The sequence below is a fragment of the Xiphias gladius genome, chromosome 5 (assembly GCF_016859285.1).
Source record: "Xiphias gladius isolate SHS-SW01 ecotype Sanya breed wild chromosome 5, ASM1685928v1, whole genome shotgun sequence".
Taxonomy (NCBI): Eukaryota; Metazoa; Chordata; class Actinopteri; order Istiophoriformes; family Xiphiidae; genus Xiphias; species Xiphias gladius.
The window spans coordinates 8,583,644-8,608,197 of NC_053404.1; the positions used below are offsets into that span (position 1 = coordinate 8,583,644).

At 37.3% G+C, this 24,554-nt stretch overlaps 1 protein-coding gene across 1 annotated transcript; it reads right to left on the bottom strand.

Moving 5' to 3' along the window:
- Window positions 1-3,014: 3,014 nt before the first annotated feature.
- bloc1s5 (biogenesis of lysosomal organelles complex-1, subunit 5, muted) lies at window positions 3,015-6,940 on the bottom strand. The gene is made up of 5 exons (XM_040126375.1): window positions 6,611-6,940; window positions 6,067-6,149; window positions 4,785-4,917; window positions 4,374-4,432; window positions 3,015-3,878 (listed from the first exon to the last, which is right to left on the bottom strand). Exons 1-5 carry the CDS (start codon window positions 6,627-6,629, stop codon window positions 3,705-3,707), a joined length of 468 nt encoding a protein of 155 aa, XP_039982309.1. The 5' UTR covers window positions 6,630-6,940; the 3' UTR covers window positions 3,015-3,704.
- Window positions 6,941-24,554: the final 17,614 nt, after the last annotated feature.

Consider the following 24,554-nt stretch of genomic DNA (forward strand, 5'->3'; position numbering starts at 1 on the left):
CTGTCATATTGTCGTTTATTCTATTTGGAAGTGTCATTATTTAAAAAAAATTAAAAACTCTACACGAAATATTTATAACTTTAAAATTTGGTTAATTTAAAAAAAACAAAACTTGTAACATATATATGGATTAAATCACCTATAGTATATTGGTTATAATCTTTAAAAAAAAAATCCCAAATCTAAAATACTAATAATGCACACCGCATGTTCTCAGATGATGAATGTGTAACCAGGTTTATGTAGTTTAGTTCAATCAGTGTCTCCTCAGCTGTTTGCTAAAACCCAGAAGTATCACTGATGGGGAAGAAGAATTTGTGAGCTGCAGGTTACATGAACTTCATCTATCTTTCCTTTGGTTTCCTTTTCTAAAGGATGGGCACGTGGGGAAAGTGACCTGCAGTGACCTATCCTTATCATTATTAGTTCTTGGTGATCTGGTAAACTGTACTTACTAAATTATGTAGTTGAGGCATCTAAAATTATATAGTTTAGATGGATTAAACTAGTAGCTGTGGTAAATGAATTCTCAACAGCCTGTGTGGACCCTATGGAAATTAGGATTAAGACAAATTTGTTGGCTGTTAAAAAAAAAAACACAGAAATTGTATTTTTTGTATTTTATAATAGCACAGCTATCATAGTGGTTGATAATAAGAACTGTCATTAGTTCTTGGTGTAGCTGTTTTTCATACCTTAAATCTGCTGGTGGCTGATATAACTAAGCACATGCCCTAATCTTTCATTCAAGCAAAGCCTCAACAGTTCTTATAGGCTCTCAATGCACCATGAAGTACTATGATCAGATCCTGTTTTTTAGTAAATGTCTTCATTACATGTTATCTGCACATTTTATCTCTGTGATATATTTCATTCTGTTCCAGTGGCTATGGAAAGCTTTTTCAGACAGAACATCAGATTGCATTAACCAACACAAACCCTTGTCTCCATCTCTTTACCAATGGTGCTCCAGCTGGGTGCTGCTGTTTCCTTTACCATTTATGTTGGCACAGGGAATGGCATCTCCATGGCACGAGAGAACTGCTCTCCCTGCAAAACAGGAAGAATACACTGCTCTCTGATGGACACAGGAGACAAAACACAAGCCAGAGACATGAGGCAGCAGACTGAGGAGAATGATAACAGGAGATTTCAGCCCATGCACAAACCCTGTTTTGCACAAGGAGTCTTTTTACAGTGATTTTGCCAGCAGCATGAGCACATTGACAGTTCCCTCTTAATGTTTGACGGCTATCTGTCTGATAAGCCAGATTGTCTCTAAAAATTCAAGATAGCTTTAGCCCTTAATGTTGCAGTTTGACTTTTCTTGTTTTATACCACTTAATGGGGCACTAATAAGGTTGTTGATCAATACCGATGACTCAAAATTTACTGCACCAGGTGCTGAGATTTCTGGCTTTAGTTACTTTTCAGCCTGTTCTCTAACTTAGAACCAAAGTTCCCATGAATGTTGAAACCTGTTGTTGTTGCAAACCCTTGGTCACAAACACGTTGATCTAAATCCCAGATTGTTTAATGTCAATTTAGTTTTAGTTTAGCTACTGGTTTTGTGGCTGTGAAGCAGCAAAGACCAGGCCTGGCAACAACCAAAAAGGTAATCGTCAAAGTAACGTCCCTCAATCTACAGGTAGATCAGATTAGGTCTTGTCTAGTGTTACGTCTTGGAAGAACTTGTGTTCTCCTTATTCTGTGGGAATTCTTACTTACTCTCAACTTAGAAAAAAAACCTGGGCTTACCTGGAAAACAGTTCATGAAATGATCCAAAACTTTTCTGACTTGAATTTATTTCTAAATCTGATATTACACACCAATGTCAAACTTCATTATAACTGATATATACCCTGTACTTTATTATATCAAGTCCAACCAATACCGTTCACAAAGCTGAGCCACAAAGCTACTCATGAATAGCTAACACTTTAATGGTGACCTTTCGTGTACTCGAAACTACTGTTTTCTTTCCGATGAAAACAAAAAACTAAAAAAAGGCCAGAAGAAAAGGTGCCTACCTGGCAGAGGTTGGCCATGTTTCCATATTGTCACTCCTTGTTAGCTGATGATGACGATGGATAGCTGCACCTATCCACCAAGGCGGAGGTAAGGCATACACACAAACACACACATGCAGATGTACATAGGGTTAATTGTCACTACCCTTAGCTTATAAAAATCTGATGGCAAATCTGTGCCCACTCTGATCTCTGATGACACGTCAACCACAGCCTCACACACATGTATGCAAAGACACAGGCAGAGCAATCAGAGTATTGGCCTTGCATTAGAACGCAGGGCAGGTCACTGCTAGCCAAATGGAAAAAAAAAACTGTTTTCTGTGAAAGAGGATACAGCAGTGAATTTGCTTCAACTGTGCTGCCAGATGTCAAGAGCTCTGCAGAGGGACTCCACCATGGATGGATAAACCTGCTTCTTCAGATGACGACGGGACATTTGACAGTTGAGGTGTCTGGGCAGTTTAAATGAGTGTGTGGTAGGGATGTGAAGGGAATCATGTAAAATATTTGTTCTGTTAGGTTATCGGAGATGAACTATGTTCTCAGTCACGCCAAAAATGTGCCCAGTGTGCCCACCCACCCATTAACCGTTCAACAACCCACCATTGTCTGGAGCAAAAACAACAACACTTCATTAAAAGTTTTGTGAGTCTAAAATTGACCTCAAAGTTCTCAGCTTAAGGCTCAAGACACATGGAGATGATTTCACTTCTTTCGTGGTTCATACTACATTAAAAAAATAAATAAATTACTCTGTTACCCCTGAACTGTGCTTAATAATTAAAAAGTGAGTATTTACACTGTAACATATGCCCGTTTCCAATTAATCAAATAAACACAATAGGCAAAATATAAATGAACTCTTGGAGTTTGTGTTTATAATTCTGTGCAATTAAGCAGTCTAAGCAAAAAGCATGACAACCACTGAAAATTTGAAAATATTTGTATGCATACATGACCAGAATAAAACTGAAAGCAGAATTTGATTTATGCTTATTTTCTGTTTAATCAGCAATAACATTTTGGATTTGTGACTCATTAAAATCAGAAAAAAACAGCTGCTACTGATCATTTACATTGGTTTCAGCAGAAATGAAAGTTACACAGACAGTTATTTGAAGTTAATGTAAGAGGTTAAATGTTGTAAACACAGGAGAGCTGGTGACAGATGATTTGTTCTGAAAACTTTTCTGCTTGAGCTTGTTTCTACAGCACTTGACCTGTGCTTGGTTCTTTTCAACTTGAGGTCGATGAAATTTATCATCAGCACCCTTCAGGCAGACATCCATCAAAAATCTTGAAATTCTGAAAACTTTACAGCCTTCAATGATTGCTTGTTTAAAAGTGACATATTCCAAACCTTTTGCACCTTTTGCATGCCATGCAAGTTCCATGTGGTACAGACAAAAAATTGTGAGTTTGATGGCGTGTGAAATTGCCACATTGTTAATCACACATATACACGTATTCATGATTTGGAAAATGTTGACTCTTGTGAAGGAGCAAAAATGCCAAGTTTTATGCTCTTTTTGCCAACTACCAAGTACATCAATCAAAGCCAGTGTCATCATTTTGCATGCGCAGAATAGATAGATGCCCATGTCTGTAATAAAGTGTTTGTATAAATGAGAATGTGTTTGTTGACTCATACCCTCACAAACATCAACTGATTAGAGGGGTGAAAACTTTGTTAGGTCCATCTTCATTTCACTGTAGTAGGTGCTGAGTTGTCCCACAGCCTCAGCGTGCTCCTCATCCACCTCCTCCTTTAATCTCTGCTGCTCCTTCAGGAAGTCTGCCCATTCATCTTTCAAACGCTCCATGTTCATCTGAAGCTGGGTGATCTGAAAAGGAAACATGAAGATGAGAACACAACAAAGGTGGCAGAAAATGTATTGACTGCACAGCTTTACCAGAGGTTTTAGGGGATAATCACAGTAAATAATAGATTAAGACAGTAGTTTTTATTTTTTTACAGTTTACAAATCAATGTGTGATGTCTCAAAGTTTGTCTCAATTCTCCTTCTTGTGCTACTGTAGCCCTCACACCCCCTTGCATTCACACACTACACTGAAGATGTAATGATGTAAGGCAGTGTATGGGGGCTCTCTATGGAGTCTGGAGACTGGCATTCAGCCTAAATGTGTTGTATATGGCACCCCCTTGAAATTAAGATAATATATCCCAAGGGGTTTATCCTGATATAATAAATTTGATATATACATGTTGAAGACACAATATAATAAATGCCTGTATTATCTGCAATCCAATTTAGCTTTATGAAGCTATGATATTGTATCTAACCATGCTGTAAGTACTTTGTCAGAGTTGTTTTTACCTGCTGTGCCTCTAGCTCCCTCTGCTGAACTCTGTCTGCCATGTGATTAGCAGCCTCCACTAGGAAAAAATATATAAATGGTCATATTAAAATTCTACATTTACTTTAACACAACACTGATATAAAAAATTTTAAGAGCAGAAAAATTAGCATAATTTTTCGCAGCAATATATTCTGCCTTGAAAGATATAATTTTTTTTAATTTTTCAGGTGTCAACACAAAAATCAGCATTTTCTTTTGATAATGTCATTGTACTGACCAACGTATAATACAAGATACCAGTTTTTCCACCTAAATACATGACAACAAATTCAAGTATTTGATCGTGTATCAGGTTGAGCCCGAAATCACACAATTTTAGCACAATCTAAAACAAAGCTGCAAGTGTGAATCTGAGAGAGGATACTTACACCTTTTAATGATGTTAGACATCATACCCTGGTTCATACCCTCTAAAGTTATGGGTAGCATTTGGTCATTTGTTTCCACCACCATTTTACTGAGATTATTTAGCAGTCTGCTCTCCCGGTGTCCACGTTTCTCCTAAATAGCAGAAGAGGAAAGCTTAGTGTTGTCACACACATAGCACCTAATGCACTGAAAACATGCTTCTTTAGTGATATAGACTAGTACTGGGTTTTAACATGAGTGAGTCTTAAAATTAGTGAAAAAATAACAACAAATTAGTTGGAATCGTTTCCTGGTATTGTCTTTTCAAGAAAAAGAAACAATACTGTATCTTTGAAGAATATTAATCACTCCACTACAGATTTTATTTGACTTGGGAGGATTTCTGAACAAGTCATTTTGTAGTAAAAATAACAGATAGATCCTGAAACATTGTGATGAATACTACAAGATAAAATGTTTTGTTTCTCTGTGACCCAAAATATGGTAAGTTTCGGATCATGCTAACAGGGCAGATACGTATTTTTGCACCACTAGTTCGTCTACTACCCAGACACAACCACAGTGTTTTTCTATTTATAGCAGGTGCTGTGATACTGGCAAGGATGTGAAAACATTTACTGTAAATTAGTGTGGCTTTTCATAACATGTAGATTCTCAGTATCCGATGTACTATTTTAAGAGTAAGAGCAGTGTGAAATGATTGGATAAAACTGAATATCATTCATCAATGGCACTGAAACCACAAATAAAAACACCACAACATGGTCTTTTGTCTTCATCACAACTATAAGTCAGTTTCAGGTTATAAGATAGTATAGAGCCTTAAATAACAGAAATCTGTCATGACAAAAAAAATGTAATGACTAAAATTATGAAAAAAGAAAACAACGAGGCACCGCAGTGGCCAAAGGGCAAGCTTAGGGGTTAAGGCGCTGATAATGAAATGCAACATCTCCAGTTTGCGTCTGGCCATGCACTTTTGTTGCATGTTGTGCCTCCATCGCTCTACTGTTGGATATCAAACAAAAGCATAAAATGTGCCACAAAAACCAAACAAAAAAATAAATAAAAAATATTTTTGTCTTTTTTTGTAATCCCTTCATGAGGATGGTCAGTACAGAGCAGCAGCCATGAAGCTCACAGAGAGTCAATGTCTGGCTCAAGGACACTTCAGCAGGTGCATGAAAGAGAGGCTCTCATTCCTATGCCACAGCTCGGCTCCTAGTACCATGTGAGTGTTTGCAAAGTGTGTTTAAATGTAAGTACAGTACGTGTAAGTACCTCAAACTCTCTCACAAAGTAGCAGATCTCTGCATTGATGATGGGTCTGTGGTGTAACAGACGGGACTGAATATCACCAACATCTGCAGAACCAACACACATCCACTTAAATTGAGTTTATACAAGCAAAACACAAACAATAGCAAATTTTACACCATTATTGTGACAAGTTAGTACCAAGTTTTAAAACAATACTCACCACACCTTAAATAGACTACACTTTTAAATTTGTGTTAGATAGCCATGCTATAAAAGACATATTATTAATTCCAAACAAGTTTTGCATATCATTCATTTTTTAAATAGATGTACTCTATAAAAGATTCTGAAACTGAACTTCATTATTCTAAAGACAAGGTAACAGATCCTAATATGAATTCCAGTGCTAAACACAGTCAAATGACATTTTGATTCGCCTCGTATCTGTCTGCTGCTTATCAAATCAGCTGCAGTCTTAGATAAGAGCTTTAAAAGGTACACAGCAAGGCTAATCTGCTAAAATGCGGATACTGAGAAAGATTTTTCTGCAGTGGATTTCACTCACCTTTAACAATCTTGTCCATTTTTACACACTCTGCAGACCTGTTATAGTAGTTAAATCAAAGTTTTGTTTCCTGCGGAACAGCTAGCTCAACCAGCTGCTTACTGCTAATCACTTGCTAAATGTTCCAGATGCTAAGCTAACTGGTTGCTAAAAGCAAAAGGGCAACTTAGCAGAACGAATCAACCAGTCATTGACGTAGACCTATTATTTAATCATATAGTAATACATATTAGCTACAATATAAATAACATGTTATGATTTTGATAATTGTAATCAGGTGAATGGAAGTCAGCTGACCCGAAATGTAAATATTTACAACTACTTCCGGGTACGAAGCCGTGGACTGAACCAAGCGGCTGAAAGAGGGGTGTCACAGTCAGATTCAATCTTTTTGACCGGTACATATAAAACACACTAGTCTAAGATCTTGATTTGCAGTAGTGATTAGCTGTTTTTTTTCTAAAACTCTAAAACGTCTGCAACCTTGTGTGTAAAAGTGTTGTGTATGTGAGTCAAAAGAGAGACAGTAGTGACGACTGAAGTTTTGCATGACAGAGGACAGCAGATGTCAGTCATGCTCTGTGGTGGAACGAAGTTTTAAAACTCATTTCCTCACATTACTTGTCTGTTCAAAATGTACTCAATCAATGATATAGGAATCTGATACTTTAAATAAAAACACTAAATTGAAACTAATGGCTTTATTCATAGTTTAAAAAGCTAATTTACTAAAGAATTATACATCAATCTTAAACCATTGATAAGAATAACTCTGAGGTTCCCGGGTTATGGGAAATCCATGAAGCCGGTGTTTATCTTCTTAGTTCATAGGGTAGACACTACTGTATCAGTCACCCTGTGGAAAAACCTGCAAAGTATCTGGACCATATTCTGTTTATTCTTATTAACATTTATGATTCTATACAGCATTCCTCATTAGAAATTCATAATTTTTGACCATTAATAAAGCCATTACTTAAATTTTCTAAACCCTTAATAAAGGTTGCCTTATTAGAAAGTTGTATCCTCTAGTGCTATAATAATGGTTCAATATAATTTGTATTCTTATACAGATGGGAGAGCATCCAGTATTTAGTGATCTTATGATGCTTATAATACATTCAATAAAATGCTATACCATATTACTTTAACTGCATGATAGTTTTAAGTTCTGCTGTGATACTGAAACGATATCCTACTGCTAAAGATTCTTTAAGAAACAATAAGATATCCTATGATAAAGATTGTACAATCCTATAAATCCATCTATTAGTCTTCATGAGCATATTCAAGAAATTACTGTATATAGTATACAGGAGATACATTTACTTAAATATAAATGATAATATTACTCTACATAAAGTACAAAATAATCTTTGTATGAGTATAGAGAACAGTTATACAACAGTCAAATTTATCAAGATATAAATGTAGCGATAATAGTTACAATAGTCATATACTGTATGTTTATTTGAGAAATTGCCTTTACCAGTTACCAAAAGATGGCACCAAATTTCTCACAATAATTTTTAAAATTCAGTGCTGGCCAAACCTTGGATTAGCAGATGCTTTAATTACACTTTATGAAATGCATATATACTGGCATTAATGTATTAATGAACCCAACACTTGTGGCAAGAGCAACATACATGCACATATTAACTTAGAGTGGGGCACTGTTTGGGGTAAACGTTGCATGTTAGTTTTCAAAAGTTTGTTTGTGAGCCATAAATTCATTAGGACTGTCATGCTCAGTTAAGAGAAAATGATTAAGGCACTACATATGTCCCCCATTGTTTAGTTAAACACTTATTACATTCACCCTTAGTTTTGATTTGGGCCTATCAAAGGGATTAAATGATTGATCAACAGCTGAGGGATAAAAACAAGCACTTCAATGCAGAGTCCTGTTTGTCCGAAGAAACACAAGATCTCTGATAACAAAACATGTCAGAACCAACAAAGGTCTCTGGGACAGGAACATGCATGCTGTTGTTTTGTTTATTCCTGACTCTGCAGGATGGAATCAAAAACATTAAGATGAGCTCTGAAAATAGTAGAGGGTCAAGTTAAATCCAATCATTACCATATATAAACCAAAATAGAGTAACATAAAAGACTTTTTTGTTTTTTTACAATATGAAAGAAGAGATATTCAAATTATCCCAGGAGTTACTTTATATATACTGCATATTTTATTATTATATTTTGTAAATCAATTTAAAAACTATTTTAAAAAAGACTAAATCCTCTTTGTAGACCAATGAAAACAGACTAAAAATAGATTCATTATCAGCATAATAATTTAGGTTTGGAGTCAGCAAAACCAGCCATGAAATATTTATTTGAATTTCGCTAAAAATGTGAACTTTAATCATCTAAAGTGTGTTTCATTTCTTACATTTCTATAATTAAGCAAACCTATGAATGCAGTTTAATTTAGAATTCTTAATTTGGGGTTGGGAATGGATTTATGTAAATAACATTAGTATATGGAATAAGACTTTATCCATATTCTGATTTTAAAAAGGGAGAAAAAAAAACTTAAAATCTCAACTACTCCTATATAACTATTACTATTACTACTATAACTATAACTATTTCCACAGCATTAAAGAATTTGGTGAGTCAAGCCAACCTCAACATAACGAGGAAATATTTATCCTTTTGCATCATTATATGCAAGCATTTTGATGTTGAGTTGCCGTTTGCATGCAAAACCTTGTTGCATGAGAGCACATAATATGTTTCTCTGTGTTTCTGTCCCACAGGTCTATAAAGTGAATCCTGCCTTTTATTTGACACCCCTGCACAGGACAAGTCTTTCTTGGCCACTCTCCAAAATTGTCACTGAAAAGAAAGCCAGTCTTCGAAGTTTATAGGTTTGTAAAACTTAAATAGAAAAAAAAGTAAAAAAGTAAATATCTCAGCACCTATTTCAATTTTTCATTAGCCGCCGTACTTTTAATTCTGTTCATATGTGAAACTTGTCATGATATTTTTATTGAATTCAGTTCAGTTAATAGCTGTTCTGCTCCAGTTAAAGTCAGTTCACATCAGTTTATTTCATTAGTGACATTTTTTATAGGGATTAACAATACATAAACTATCCTATTTCTATATAATTGACTTATATAAAGTTAATGTTATTTCGAGGGAACTCTGCAAATGAGATTTAATTTTATTGTCACTATTTGCCACTGAAGAATTTTTAATATATTTTTATTGTGAGTTACCAGACCATATAGAATACATATACATATTCTTTCCTTGTCATATAAGACACACTATTTCTCCCTCATCTTTTCATTATACTTTCACATAAGATCTGTACAGAGTATGTAGGACCAAAGCAGTAGTGTATGGTCCTTCCTATGTACATGATCACGAGTATCTAGAGAATTTCCTGCAGCACTTCCACAAACAGTGCTTCAGCAATGCAGTTGGAGGTCTGTGAGTGGGGTTTACTAAATATGCTCAATGGCCCTGTGAGCTTGCCCTGGTGACACTCTCTGTGTCTCTCTCTTCCCCGACCGGACCACACCGCCCCTATAATGATAGTGCTTGGATTACCCAGTGGGTATAATTATTCTACATTTTGCTGTTCTCCATTCTCTCTCTCTCTCTCTCTCTCTCTCTCTCTCTCTCTCTCTCAGCTTGGCTGGGTCTTGACACTGAGGTCCAGGCAGAGGGCTGCAGGGCCATTGCTTTGTGTTCACAACACCCTGATCGCCACTCTCTGCACCATTGCTCTGAACAAGTGGGGGCCAAGGCCTCTGGGCTAGATAGGAGTTGGGGGTTGTGACAGAGGACCTTCTGCCAAGTAACCGACCGACCCTCTTCTGCTCTTCTCTCTCTCCAAATCCAGTTTGTTATTTAATTTACTGTCTCTCTCTCTCAGTTCCAGGGCAGCAAGCAGGTTGTTTGTCCCCGGTCCACCATGTTGAAGAGGTGGGGGTGAAAGCAGAAAATGCAATGAAAAGTGTACAGTAAAAAATGAAGAAAGAAGTGTAGCAGGAAGGCAAGGACCTAAATAAACATACTTAAGGCCCTTATCTAGTGGGTCTTGACAAGTCAATGTGTAGCATGGCACTACACCACTGTCACAGCTGTTATTCTGTCCCAAGGCCTGATGAAAAGACACAGTAGCGGTACATGGCTCACAGCCAGAAAATCAACACACAACTCATCATCCTATGCTGCTCAGGGAAGGAAAGATCTTTTCTCTTTAGCTGCAAAACAAAATGAAACCTTATCAGATGCTTCTTGCGATGACAGTTAAGTAACCCTTTTCCTTCCAACCTGAGATCGATACTCAGGCATTAAAGGAGGACTTGAAGTGTGTGTGTAGGAGGAGACCACTGTGTCGGCTATGATTAGTGTTTGAGGTGGGCCCCTGCTGCCATTTCAGAGCTTGTCTTGAAGATTAACGGGAACTGCACTGTCATTTCTCCCATGGGGGGCTGTCCCCCTGTCCTCTCCCGTCCTAGCACAGGACAGGGTTGAATCTTTCTCAAAGAGGCAGTGTCAAAGTTGACTGAGGGCAACAGGCTGGGGAGGCTCCAGACCTGTTGAGGCAGAGTGTCTCACAAGGTGCCCACAATCAACGTAAAAGATATGGGTTGGATGGAATGCTGAAAGTGGATATCTCTCTGTTTCTGAATTGCTTCTCCTGGCTGTGGCATTTTAAACAAAGACACATGCACTTAAATAATACATAAACATGCATGCACACATACTACAACTTGAACAGAGGAAGAGTTGAGACTGTGAAGTGGAGGGGAAGCATCGACTCAGCTCCACTTTATGGTTTTTGAAAATTTTCTTCAGTTTGTGCTTGTGTGAGTGTGTGTGCCGGGTGACACTGGATGTGTGGACAGAACAGAAGAGAAATGCAAGGAGGAAAAGACAAACACACACAAACACACATACGAATGCATGTGCAAGTGCGTGTGCACAGGCAGGCACAGAAACACACCCGCGCACGTGCATGCACACACACACACACACACACACACACACACACACACACACACACACACACACACACACACACACACACACACACACACACTTGTAATTCTATCCTAGCCCCTTACCCTAACCTTAACCATCATAACTAAATGCCTAACCCCAACCCTTACCCCAACCCTAACCTAAATGTAATTCTAACCTGAACCCTAAAACCAAGTCTTAACCCTCAAAGAGCCCTTTGAAGGTGTGTCAGAAAGTTAGGACTGGCCAAAATGTCCTCACTTTCCCAGAATGTCCTCACTCCATAAGGTATTTAACTGGTCCTCACAAAAATAGAAGTATAAGTACACACACACACACACACACACACACACACACACACACACACACACACACACACACACACACACACACACTTCTTGGGCTGCTGTGGTATGTTTGGAGCAGTGCCTTGTCAGATTAGGGCCATGCTGGCTGTATTTGATGGCCAACCTGGACAGACAAGGCCTGCCAGGCACAAACTACTCAGGCACATGATGTCAGGGTGGACACACACACACATGTACACATACACAGAAATTATCCCTGCCAGACCAAAGAGACAGATGACACCCAGCATGAAGCTAAAGCCAAATCTGTAAGCGTCCACAGCGATCCAGCTGGCTAGCCCTAGGGTACCTGTCTCTGTGAAGGGGAATCAGCGTCACCCCCGTGAGCTGTCAAATTAGCTCACAGGGCTGGAAATGCTGAAGAGATTTGGCCCCTCATTGTGGAATAGCAAAAAGTGGGGGGAAGGGAGTTGGTATTACAAAATGTTAATAATTCATCTTCCTGTTGGGAGAAAATGTTAAACTCACAACAACATAAATCAGGAAGAGTGGACTTATTAGTGTGAACCCTTGGGAGGGGTGGAGGCTTATAATGAAGACACACAACACATGTACTGTATACACACACACACACTGTTCAAACACCAACAAACACAGGCACATGTGCACATGCATGCTGATACTAGCAGATGTACATTATCAGACACAGAAAAACATTATTGCATGCACACACATATACACATATGCACCCTGTGTGGTCATTCAGACATACACACATACACATACACAGAGGCAAGCTTTCAATTACTGCCAGCACTATCATTGACCTGGGAGAGATGTACCATGTTTGAGTGGAAAGGCATTTCCACCAAGATTTTTTTTTACTTCTTCTTTTCCCAGTAAGTGTTTCCTAAATGAAGATTTAAATCAGAGGTAATTATGAAGGAAAGCTTGTTTGAAAAGTGGGATTTGTAATAACTGCTGAATGTATAAAAAGGCACATGATTGGAGGTTTAAGTTGTCAATTTTGTCAAAATAAGATCATTACTATGAAAAACTGGAAAAATACTTGATTTAGTTTGTAAGTAGTCCAGCAACATGAAGGAAGACATCACACATTAAAATCATTTAAATACATAAAAACAACAACTTTTCCAAGTAATAGTTATTGCTGTCATTACCTCATCACTATGAAATGTTAAATGTACTTTATGTTTTAAAAAGATTATGGTAAAGGACTGTGCAAAAACTATTGGTGTGAGAAGAAGGGCTGAGCCCTCTGTTAATGTTTCACTTCATAAAAAAGTACATATTTAGTACAATTATTTTCACAACAAATGACTAAAAGTGCATTTGGAATTTAAGATCTTGTGACCCCATCAAACCTTAATATGTTAATGGAGTAGTAATTTTCCTATTCCCACCAATTGCTAAAATTACAGTCCCCACAAAAGCCATTTTTTACTTGACTTTTTAAGAATGTTTTGCAAAAATTTCACGAGAGGTATGGAATAACATGTAAATCTGAGATATGAAAAAGTTAAAAGACACTCCCCTTTCTTTAAAAAGAAATTAAACTATCCTCCCTTTTGCATAAACAAAAAATACATAAATCTCGCCCTTTTATGACACCTCTTACTAAAACAAATTTTTGTACAGCCCCTTACTGTAGTCTTTTTTTTTTTTTTTTTTTTAAATAAAGTAAATTTTTTACTTAAACACAGCTCAACTGAGCATTCAAAATGCAAAATATGTCTATAGGCAAACATACAGTTCAACCTATATGGAAAATAAATTTTTCAACAATAAATGAAATATGAATGAACATTTACTTTAGCAAAAAAATATTTTTTTCACTATGATTAGTACTAAATAGCATAGTTCTTTCTAGGAAACTACCTCGAAAATTACTGGAAATTATGGACCCAGAAAGTAAAGCTTTACCAAGATTACTACAAAATGAATAGCTTACTGGTTTTCATTGTATCTAAAAGTGAGAGACCTGTGATGTTCAGAGCACATAAATTAATTGGTACGAAAGAGGTTTTTTCATTTTTGCCCAAACCTTCTTTACAATGCCTGCAAACTAAAAAGGAGAGAAGACTGCTTGCTCACGTCTAACAAATTTTTTTTTTAAAATGAAAAAAGATGGCTGCCATGTTTGAGCCCAAGTGAAGTCCTTTCGGGGTCCAAAGTGTCCCTACCATATTGGCAGGCTAATAGCTACAGCGGGATTCCTGTGGGATGGGTGACATTGACAATAGTGAAGAAGTAAGGACTGCCAACAACAAGACTACTCCCTGGTGTGTGTGACAAAATGTTGACCCCCTTGGAGAGCCTGTCCTGCCCTGGGAAAGACCAGTGTGTGTCTGTAGTTGCGTGTTAGGGTATAAGATGAAACCTGACAGGAGTTTAATGCTGATGACCACCCTGGTGAGAGATGGCAGCTCTTCTCCTTGAGGGAGACACTGTTACTCTTCTGTATGGGTTTTTGATTGTTCTCACTTGCAGAGCTTTTCCAGACATGAAAAGTGTGTTGAAAATAATCACTTTTCAGTATAAGGTCATTTCAACCAGGACATTTCAGAATTGTTGTTATGAAATTAGCTATAAAAGTTATAAAAGTTTCTCAATTAGTCTTTTAAGAAATAAATTGGGGATCTTTCTGATCACTTGAGTTCAGTTCAAGTGGACTTTTTTAGTGGTCAGTACAACTTGAAGATGTAATATCTGTGACACAAGTTTTGCATCAAAAATGAAAGCAAGCATGAGGTAGAATGTGGGATGAAGAGCGTTAAGTAAAGCATTACCTCTCTACAGAAGAGCTATCTAGGAAATTAAATATACATGATGCAATGTGGATATATGACAACTAAGGTATCTCCATGACTATTGAGGAAGCCTCATCCACTGATGAAGACTATGAGATGCAACTGAAAGCCCTGGAAAAATATAATGAGGTGGCCTTGAGGTAAGATATGCTGCTGTGCTGGCAGCATGGCTCTAGGAGAGGCAACGCAATGATTGATTTTTATTCAACCTTTATTTAATCAGGTAAATCGCATTGAAGAAACCTCTTTTGCAAGGGAGATCTGGCCAAGGCCAAAAAGCTGTGGACAAAATAATACAAGAGCAGACAACAGATAAAACTATACTTAAAAACAGATAATAATATTCAAACAAGGCTAAAATATGCTAAGAACAAACACAATAAAAGACAGACACAAATTTAAGTTAACTTTGATTTGGGCACTGTCATATCTTTGTCCTCTTATCAGTGCAAGAATGCCGTTGGACCCGTTGTGAAGATCGGTGTACGGGATCTAAGTTTCAATTTAATTTAACTTTGGCCACAAAACTTGGCAGAATATTAGGACAGTGCACATTGCTTTGGCTCAAAGACATGTTCTGGACTTTCAACAAACCTGCACATTTCATGTGAGGCCCAGTGTTAGATTAGTTACAGTCAGAGTGAATGGTGAGCAGTGCCCATGCTGTCTAAATTTCATTTCAGGGAACAAAACACCTGCATTCATATTACCTGGTTATATTTTTCATAGGATACCAACAACACCATGTTGAAACAACTTCATAAATGCCACACTAGATACTCTGTAATCTTCAAACATGCCAAAAATTATGGATTATTATGGACTGTAGCTTTAAGACACTTCTGCATGGCCTTCATCGTTCTTCTCTTTTCCTCTGTTCTCCTCTCCTCTCTGCTGATGTTTGTCCCTGGAGGTGCTCCCTTAATGTCTTTGACTAAACTTCAGCCAGTCTTGACAGTGACAGTGCCCCATAGGAACACAGTTGAGAGGACACCAATATGATTGTAACGGAGGTTTGCGGGCAGAGTCTATCACACTGTGTCACCTATAAAAAGCACAACAACCAACTGGCAGGGTGCAAGGCACTTCTGGCTACAGGGATGAAAAAAAAAAAAATCATATAAGCTACTCAACTGCTCTATAGAGTTAAAAGAGATTTTGTATAGAAGAATGTGGTGTCATATTAACCAAAGAAGGGAGTTTTGTAGAATAAAAGCCTTGTGGAAAGGCAATATTATCTTATTTTTGTGTCATAATAAGGAATGCACTAGTTTTGAAAGTGAGCAATAATAATTTAATTTGATGAAATCCACTCCTGTGAAGTGCCTTTATTTACAGTGACTACATTTCATTTATACATGATGGATTTTGTTTACATCAAACTGCATTAGAAATTGTTGTCATTTCCATAATTGACAGTGTAACAGACAGACCACTGAAAGTGAAAAAAGTTTCCTACCTTTATTATGTAAAAAAAACATTCAAAGTAGACTTATTTATAACAACTATAAAATATATCAACAATTTATAACAACAATATTAATGAATCTTTCTATATAATTAGCCCTAACACAGAACAAATTCTTGACAACAGTCCATATCGTTGGCATTGCAATGGAGGAACAAAGTGTGAAAGGACAGTAGGACAAATAACACACCATATTAACAGTTAAAACCATGTCAGCACTTGGCTAGTGTCATAACTTTTTACTTGTATCTATGCATTTGTGTACATTAAGCATGTGTGTGTTTGCGTGTGTGTGTATGAGGCATCATCACATGCTCCTGTCCCTGAGGTTAGTGGATGAATGAAGGCTGTAAAGAGAAACATGACAGCTGTGAAAGTCACAAGGGGAGTCCACTAGCGTTGTAAAGAAGGCCAAGTTTCCCTGCCTTTGGGTATGACCTGAGTGTGTATGGACATATATGTTTCTGTGAGGGAACATAATAGTGATAGTGTATGCATATGTGTAGAAGTATGTGTGTGCATGGTTAAAAAAGCCAGATTGAATCTATGTGTGCTTTTGTGTCTGTCTCTGTGTCTGTTTGCGTGTGTGCAGATCATCCTTAAGCTAAATGCCACACATTGGAATCTATTGTAGAGCCTATCAGCACTCTATCAGCAACCCACATCCTCACTCATCCCTCCATCTCATCAAAAGCATCTTTCATTGCCAACTCACCCTCCTACCTTCATCCCGGAGGCAGGCATTTTGTGTGTGTGTGTGTGTGTGTGTAAATCTCAGCAGCCCAACATTAAGGATCAGAACATACAGAGATGACTTTGTGTTTGCCTGTCCAGATGTCGATTTCACACCACCCTCATTTACGGGTGCTTTTCAAAGAGGCCAGTGATCAGCTGTGTGTCATGTGCTGTTAAATTTAATCTGAATAAGGAGTGTTTTTTGGTCTTCCCTCAAGATGAAATGCTATTAACACTACACTAAAACACACTGTGCACAAACACACACAAATCAGTGCCTGTCCCTCTGGGTCAAATTAGGCAGGAGCTTGTTTTTTAGGGCATACATTCGCTTCATGACATTTGAACTTTATCAGTAATGTTTATCTATCCAACTATCATGCTATTCACTGACTGGCTTCTTCAGAGATGCACCTGGCAATTGTATAGGAGGGTGTGAATTGAGGACCCTGGACCTTCACTTTGACAACAAGGCTAACTGGCTATTGTACTGCACAGATAAGCTGTAATTAATTTCATGGGACATCGCCAGGGAAATAAAAGTGTCCCTCAACAGCACACTGCAACTTGGTGAATTAACTTTCCTTTAATGTTTCAGTGATGTGTTTGTCTTCTGCTTATCCATGCCTGTCACTGTTAAACACACGTTTTCTTGTCCGGGAACACATCTTTCTCACTGATTTCAATTTGGATTATGACACCTTAAATGAACTTAAATTTAACTTCTGAATTTTCATTTCAGAGCTGAATCTAACAGAAGGAAAAGTATTTTCTTCTGCAAAACAACTTAATTTATCAATAAAATACCAGTCTTCTTAATTGTATTATATAGTTTAAACCTGAATTATATTATTTTTGACTACTCTGGAAAGACTCCTAATAAACTTGAATTAACAAAGCTTGATATTAGCTTAACAAGCTGTCATTAAGAACCATTTAGAAACAGAGTGACATAGGTGTAATTGGTCATGACCTGTCAATCATAATTCCTGTATCATTGATGTTATATGTACCTATTCCTGAGAAAAATGTCTGGGTTTAACTGGCTCATTTGACATCCAAGATTCACAAACCACTAGTTTGCTCCCATTCTAACGTTGGACTAGTAGCAAAAAGTGTGTGACTTTATGGGCCAGGACCCAAAAATTTGCCTTTCCTAGATAGCAAATTTACATGCACACTCAAAATGTGGATGTGGGAGTATTCTACCAACATGTAAATGCAAAATGTGGTTTAATGTTTCTCTTGCTCTAAGAATTATTTTAAAAAAAAATATTAATAAATACAAGTGATTCCATACATTTCAAGTGATATGTAAATGCATAATTAATTATTCTGTCACTAAAATACAACACATGCAAATCTTTTTCTTGGAATAATTTTCTAATTTTATGAGACAAAAGTAAAGACATAATTTATAGATCCTTGTCTATAACAGTGATTCCCTCTAAATGTTTATTGAATATTGATTATAAATGAATACTTTTCTTACATCTCCACACAGTCTAAACTTTACAAACATACAAATTAGCAGACCACTTGTGTCAGTGTTGGCTCTTCATTGTCCTCCTCTTCACCCATCTTTCCCTCTCTCTGTGCTTTAGGTTGTAGGGACTCAGCCCTGTTTCTCTGTGAGATGTCATGTGTAAATGTACTGTCTGTGTGTGTGTGTGTGTGTGTGTGTGTGTGTGTGTGTGTGTGTGTGTGTGTGTGTGTATGTGTGTGTGAGAGAGAGAGTGAGAGAGAGAAAGAGAGAGAGAGAGAGAAAGAAGAGAAGCAGCCATTTGGGCAGACTGTTGCTCAGGAGCAATTTTGGCATGTCTGTCTGTTTGTGTGTTGGTGGGGGACTGTCTGCCAGATTGCAGCTTCATGCCCTTAGTCCAGTATATGACCAGTTAGCAGTGAAGCTACCCTCCTAACACACACACACACACACACACACACACACACACACACACACACACACACACACACACACACAAGAAGAGTAAAATGTGTGTTTCTGGTTCATAATTATGTTCCGTCAAGATTAATAATTTGAAGTACTGTTTGATGCACTGCACTGTATTGTACAGGTGTCATATCATATATACTCCACCATCCTATTGATCTATTTGTCACTCTGCACATTTGATAAACACACAGAACATTAAGATTACTTACTGTTCCTATGGAGCTGTGGATAATGAAATAGTATCTCAAATTTTGATTTCCTTTTTCCTGTAAATCTATACTAAGCCTACAATGCGAGTCTTATTATTAGTCTTATTAGCATTATTATTACTCTTATTATCAGTCCTATTATTAGTCTTATTATCGTTATTATTATTATTATTATAATAATAATAATAATAATAATAATAATAATAATAATAATAAACATTGCCATGTGGAACCTGTATTGTGCTATGTTCTCTGTTCTCCTGCTCTTCCTCCTGCACTATAGGTGCAGGTCTAGACATACTCTTGTCTAGACTGAAGTGCCCTAAGATAACTTCTGCATCTATATAAATAAAATTGATTTGACTAGACTTGGCATTAACAAATACAGAGGCAGACAAATCACAGAGGGATTTTTACACTCTGAAACTATTAATAAGTTGTGGATAATGCAACTGAAAATCAGGAACATTTGAAATATTAAGTACTGTTATGGTAAAAAGTTAAATGGTAATATCAATCATTTTATTAATTTTTGATGGTATTAGAGGACAGTAAAACTATGGGTCGATGATCTTTATTGAATTTCTGTTTTTTTTAGAGAGAAAGTAAAAGAGGCAGAAAATATCACAGGTGGACTTGTAACAGAGGTGCTTTAAGGCACCACTATACTCCAAGAGAAATGGTTGTCAGATGGTCAAACAGCATCTGAAACACCCTCACCAACACCTTACAACACTGGAGCTGGGGAGGTTATTTAGACAATGTCTGTAACTTTCTGTGTAGATGTGAGAGGTTAAGTATGGTTTGAACCTTTTCCGTTTTTATTTGTTCTTTACACAACTATTTCTGTCAATTTTCATGTGAACAACAAACCACAACACTATTCATGTCTTCCAAGAGAGATGGTCTAAAATGTGCACTGTTATCCCCATCTTTAAATGACTATCATGTCTCCCCTACTGTCTGTGATGACTGGCTTTTTACCCGAGCTTTGAGTTCGGAACAAGTACAAACACTTTTACGTACTTTTCAAACATACCTGGCTTTCAGTCCTCTGAGCCTCCCAGGTGCCTAACTTTGAAAAATTTAAAATGATATATTGTTATATTTACATTAAATAGAAAAAGAAAAAAAATGATAAAAGTAGCAGTGTGATTGTGATATAAAAAAGCAAGAGTGTGAAAGGCAGAGTTGATTGATGTATGGATTTGACTTGATTACCAGAATGCCAAATCCATTTTACTGTGGTTGTAGATATTAAAGGAACAACCTACTAAAAGCTATTGGCAGTAAACTACTTCAAAGAAGAACTTAATCAAAGCAGCTTTACATTGATCCCCCTAAAGGTACTTTACCAATCCAAAACACCTGCATATAAATAGGTATTAGGTATTAATTTATACCTTCAGTTAGTAAGAAATAGAGAGGATACAAAATACAGGGGTGTTTGCCGTTGTTATGTAAATCATGGTAGGTGGTTTCAAGAAAAAGTGAAGGTAGAAAATTAGAAGAGAAATTAAACAATTGATAATGATTAGATTAATCTTTAAAATGGAAATACAGGAGCTCACAACATGTTTAAGAGAATTACTTTTTTTCCGTGTTCTTGGATTAATCCCTGCCCATGGGAAACCGGTGATTCTTGAGGGAAAATTACTGGAACCAAAAGCACTTTTGAAATTGTCTGCAGATGGACTCGCCATTCTCTTTGGAATAAAATCTTTTGTTTTTATGGTGAAAGTATTATACCAGGTCATTTCATCTGCACAGCATTCCTCCATCAGCCATAACCACCAGGCACCACATCCCTGATACATTTCCTGATATGAAAACTTGTTTATGTTCCATGAAATTGTCATCAGCCCCCAGTATTTTTTTTAATCATTAGGGAAATGAGACACATCACAGAGAGAAAGTCAACTGAATTTAACTCCAGTTTTAAATAAATTAGTCATAATAAAAAAAAAGATGGGGAATAAAAAAATCACTGTCCTGCTGATGTATGAGTTGGAGAAATATGTTAATTAGGAGACTGTTGCTGTTTTTTCCTATGGAGGTCAAATTACAGGAAATGGCCGAGGGCAGTGCTCTCTGCTCCCTGCCCACCCAGAAGTCTGTCTGTTATGCTCACCCTCTCTCCCCTTACAAATATCCTCTACGCTTATTTCAAATGCCATACTCCCTGTGTTGCACTCTTCATTTTTTTTCCATTTTTTTCTAAATACATCCCCCTTTTACAAGGTTTCAGCTGCAATTACTTTTAGTATCACTTCTAAGTGAGAAGTGAACTTCCCTGGAGGCTTTCTATCAGAACCTATTACAGCAGGGGGGCAGGCTGAATGACCTATGGTCTGTGGATTGGATGGGGGGTTGGGGGGTGGGCTAATTTGTGGAACTTTTAAGTAAAGGGATGAGAACTGTGACAGGGCCACACAGTGTGATGGTGTGGCAATTGGGAAGTCATTGAATCAACCAAGGCCAAATTAACTGTAACATGGACTCAAATTAGACAGTCAAAATGTGTAAAAGGGTTAAAATTTTGTGCATTTGTGTGAAAAAATAATATTTTTCAAATTATTTAACTACTGCTGTAGGCCCATTTTCTTAACTCATCTTCACCTGAGTGGGTCGACCCTTTCCTTCACTTTTTTGCTTACTTCACCCTTAATTAACCTCTTACCTCCAGGCCAAAACTATTACCCCAAGAATGAGTGCATGACCACACACACACACACACACACACACACACACACACACACACACACACACACACACACACACACACACACACACACACACACACACACACAGAAGAATACGAAGAGGCTTCAGCTGAGGTAGATTAAAAGAATGGGTGAGGAGCGATCGAGGCGGCTAATTCAACAGTCATCTGTCTGTGTGTGTGTATGTGTGAGAGAAAGTGAGACTTAAGGTGCAATCTTGTGCAATCTCCTTGCCCCGGGTTACACATATGTACTTTAGCACTTATGTGCCAAATCAGCCACCCATCTCTCTGATTGATGAGCTGAGTGGTTGTATCTCATTAAAGTCTTCCTGCTGCACACCTGGGATCCTTATGTAATTCAGGTGAGGCTGTGTCTTAAGAGCTAGAGAGAGATAGAGAGAATAAAACCACCCTTTGAAGTTCTGTTATCATGAATACATACATACGGTAAAATGGAGTTTGCCTATTTACAATAGTGATATAAAGTGATATAAAACCACAATCTAAGGTAAGCAATCAAGCAGATGTCCCATTCAGTTTTTGAAGTAATGATGTACTTATTCTACAGATGATGATGAAAGAGGAGATCAGAATATGCATGCATTCATAGGTCCATCAGATGGGTTTCCAGTAGCCACCTAATCAATTTGTTAAAGGATTATTCCAGTTTATTACAGCTTGTACTTGTAAATTGTACTGGTGCGAAGTGTATGCACTAAGTTAATTGCTGAGATCTGGGTCAGTCGATTAGACAAGTTGTAAACAAGCCAACAGTCCAGCCAAATTAGTGAAAAGACTTTATTATGTAAATCTTACGTTTTTTTTTCTTCATTTCCAAAAACTTGTTGGATTTACTCCGTTGATATCACCACTGCAACACTAGACATATATTTTGAATGAGATGAGGCTGTATTGTTCTTTAGTTATATTCCCCACAGTAACTGTAACTTTTTCATGATATGTGCAACAGTGGGGAGGTCTGCCTTATTTCATTACTGAATATAAGACTATTCTGGGAAGCTTCCATTTTTATGTTTTTTGACTTACTATGATAGAGCAACCCTGTCTCTGTTACATTACGTTTCTGTAGACACTGTAGGTACGATGTAACCCCTTGATGCAGAAGTATAAATAAAACTGAACGACGAAACAACACCTATCACAGTCTGGGTAATAATTTTACTGTTTGACTTTGTTTTTGTTTGTCTAACCTGGGATTTTGTTTATAACCTGTATAACTGTCTGACTATCCATGTTTCTTGCCCTGTCATTTTTCTTTTGAGTGCTTTTCAGCGCATTTCCAGATCTTAGCAATTAACTTGGTGAGTACAGTATTATCATAACCTATTAAAACAATTTTCAAAACTACAAAAATTAGACTCAACTTGTATTAAGCCATAAGCATACTTTCATATCTGCATTACTAAGGCTGTCAAGTCATCCCCTGACATAAGAGTTGTGTTATTAGATGAGGCCTTCCACGACTCCAGAAGACTAAAAGAAAATCCTGGCAAAAATCATACAGATTATCATTGTACTTAATGAGCATCACTTGATATTTTGACACTAACACTCGCCATACATTTAACTTGTGATTTTGCAAATTACGCCAAAAAAAACCCCAGGTAAACCAAGAACTGAGAATAGGGTATAAATGCTTATCATGTAAGTTATAGAATGTATTGTGTACTGGAGGTAGTAAGGACTAATGATCGTCTTTATCTTTGAGCACAAAAGATAAAGACGCAAAATGTGAGCACATACAGAACATCCCTACTCTTTGAGAGGTAAAAACACATCTGTCTCCTTCATGTCTATAGGAATAACTTTACTGCAAGAACATGTTGTGGAAAAACTACCTCCTAGTGTCCTTCATAGCTCTATCCTTGTGCAAACACTCATGTAACTGCAATAGACAATCAGATGCCATCTTTATAGGCGCATGGTACAACTGTCACAGTGTGTGAGAGCATGATAAAGCATGGTTGATAAGTCCTGTCAAAAGAGCTTACGACGTGTTAATGCTTCCCTCACCACCACACGGTGTTGATTGTTCCACTGAATCAGTCAGTGAGACACGGCAAGTCCTGTCTTAACAGATGTCGCGCAAGATGCATTTTCCTCTCCCTGATGTTAAGAATTAATGAAGGATGGTGGTGTGGGTAGAGTGGGGGTTGTCCATCTAATGTGCTTAGTAAACTTGAAGTGACAAAGGTATTGGGCGATGAAGTGACATGGGTAAAACCTAAACGCTTCACTCTTTTCTCTCATCATTAAGTGAAAACTGTGGCACCTGCTAGATATGTATCCTGATTTGGCTTCCTGCAGGAAACTGACTGAACTTTTTTTTTGGTAAAACTAAGGTCAAACTCATCATGGCATGATCTCAATGAGTACATCTCAATTACAAATTTTCAAATTGTCCATTTCTCAGTGGACCTGTTTAACAGCACAACCCTGTGTCACTGTTATGCATTTATGACCCAAGATTTTGCACATTTTATCTTCTGATTGTCAACTTTTAGGTAGCACAGAGCAATATCGAACAGTGTATGGGGGCCTTAAGATCACTAGGACCCTCCGGTTCAAGATATTTCTTGGGTCTTCTTAAGTCTGTACTGTAGGAGTTGATAATCAAGCTTTCATGGACGTGAAATATCAACTTTTGCAGTTCAGTTGGATCTGCAAGTTGGTTAAAAATCAAAAACACCCAGATGCC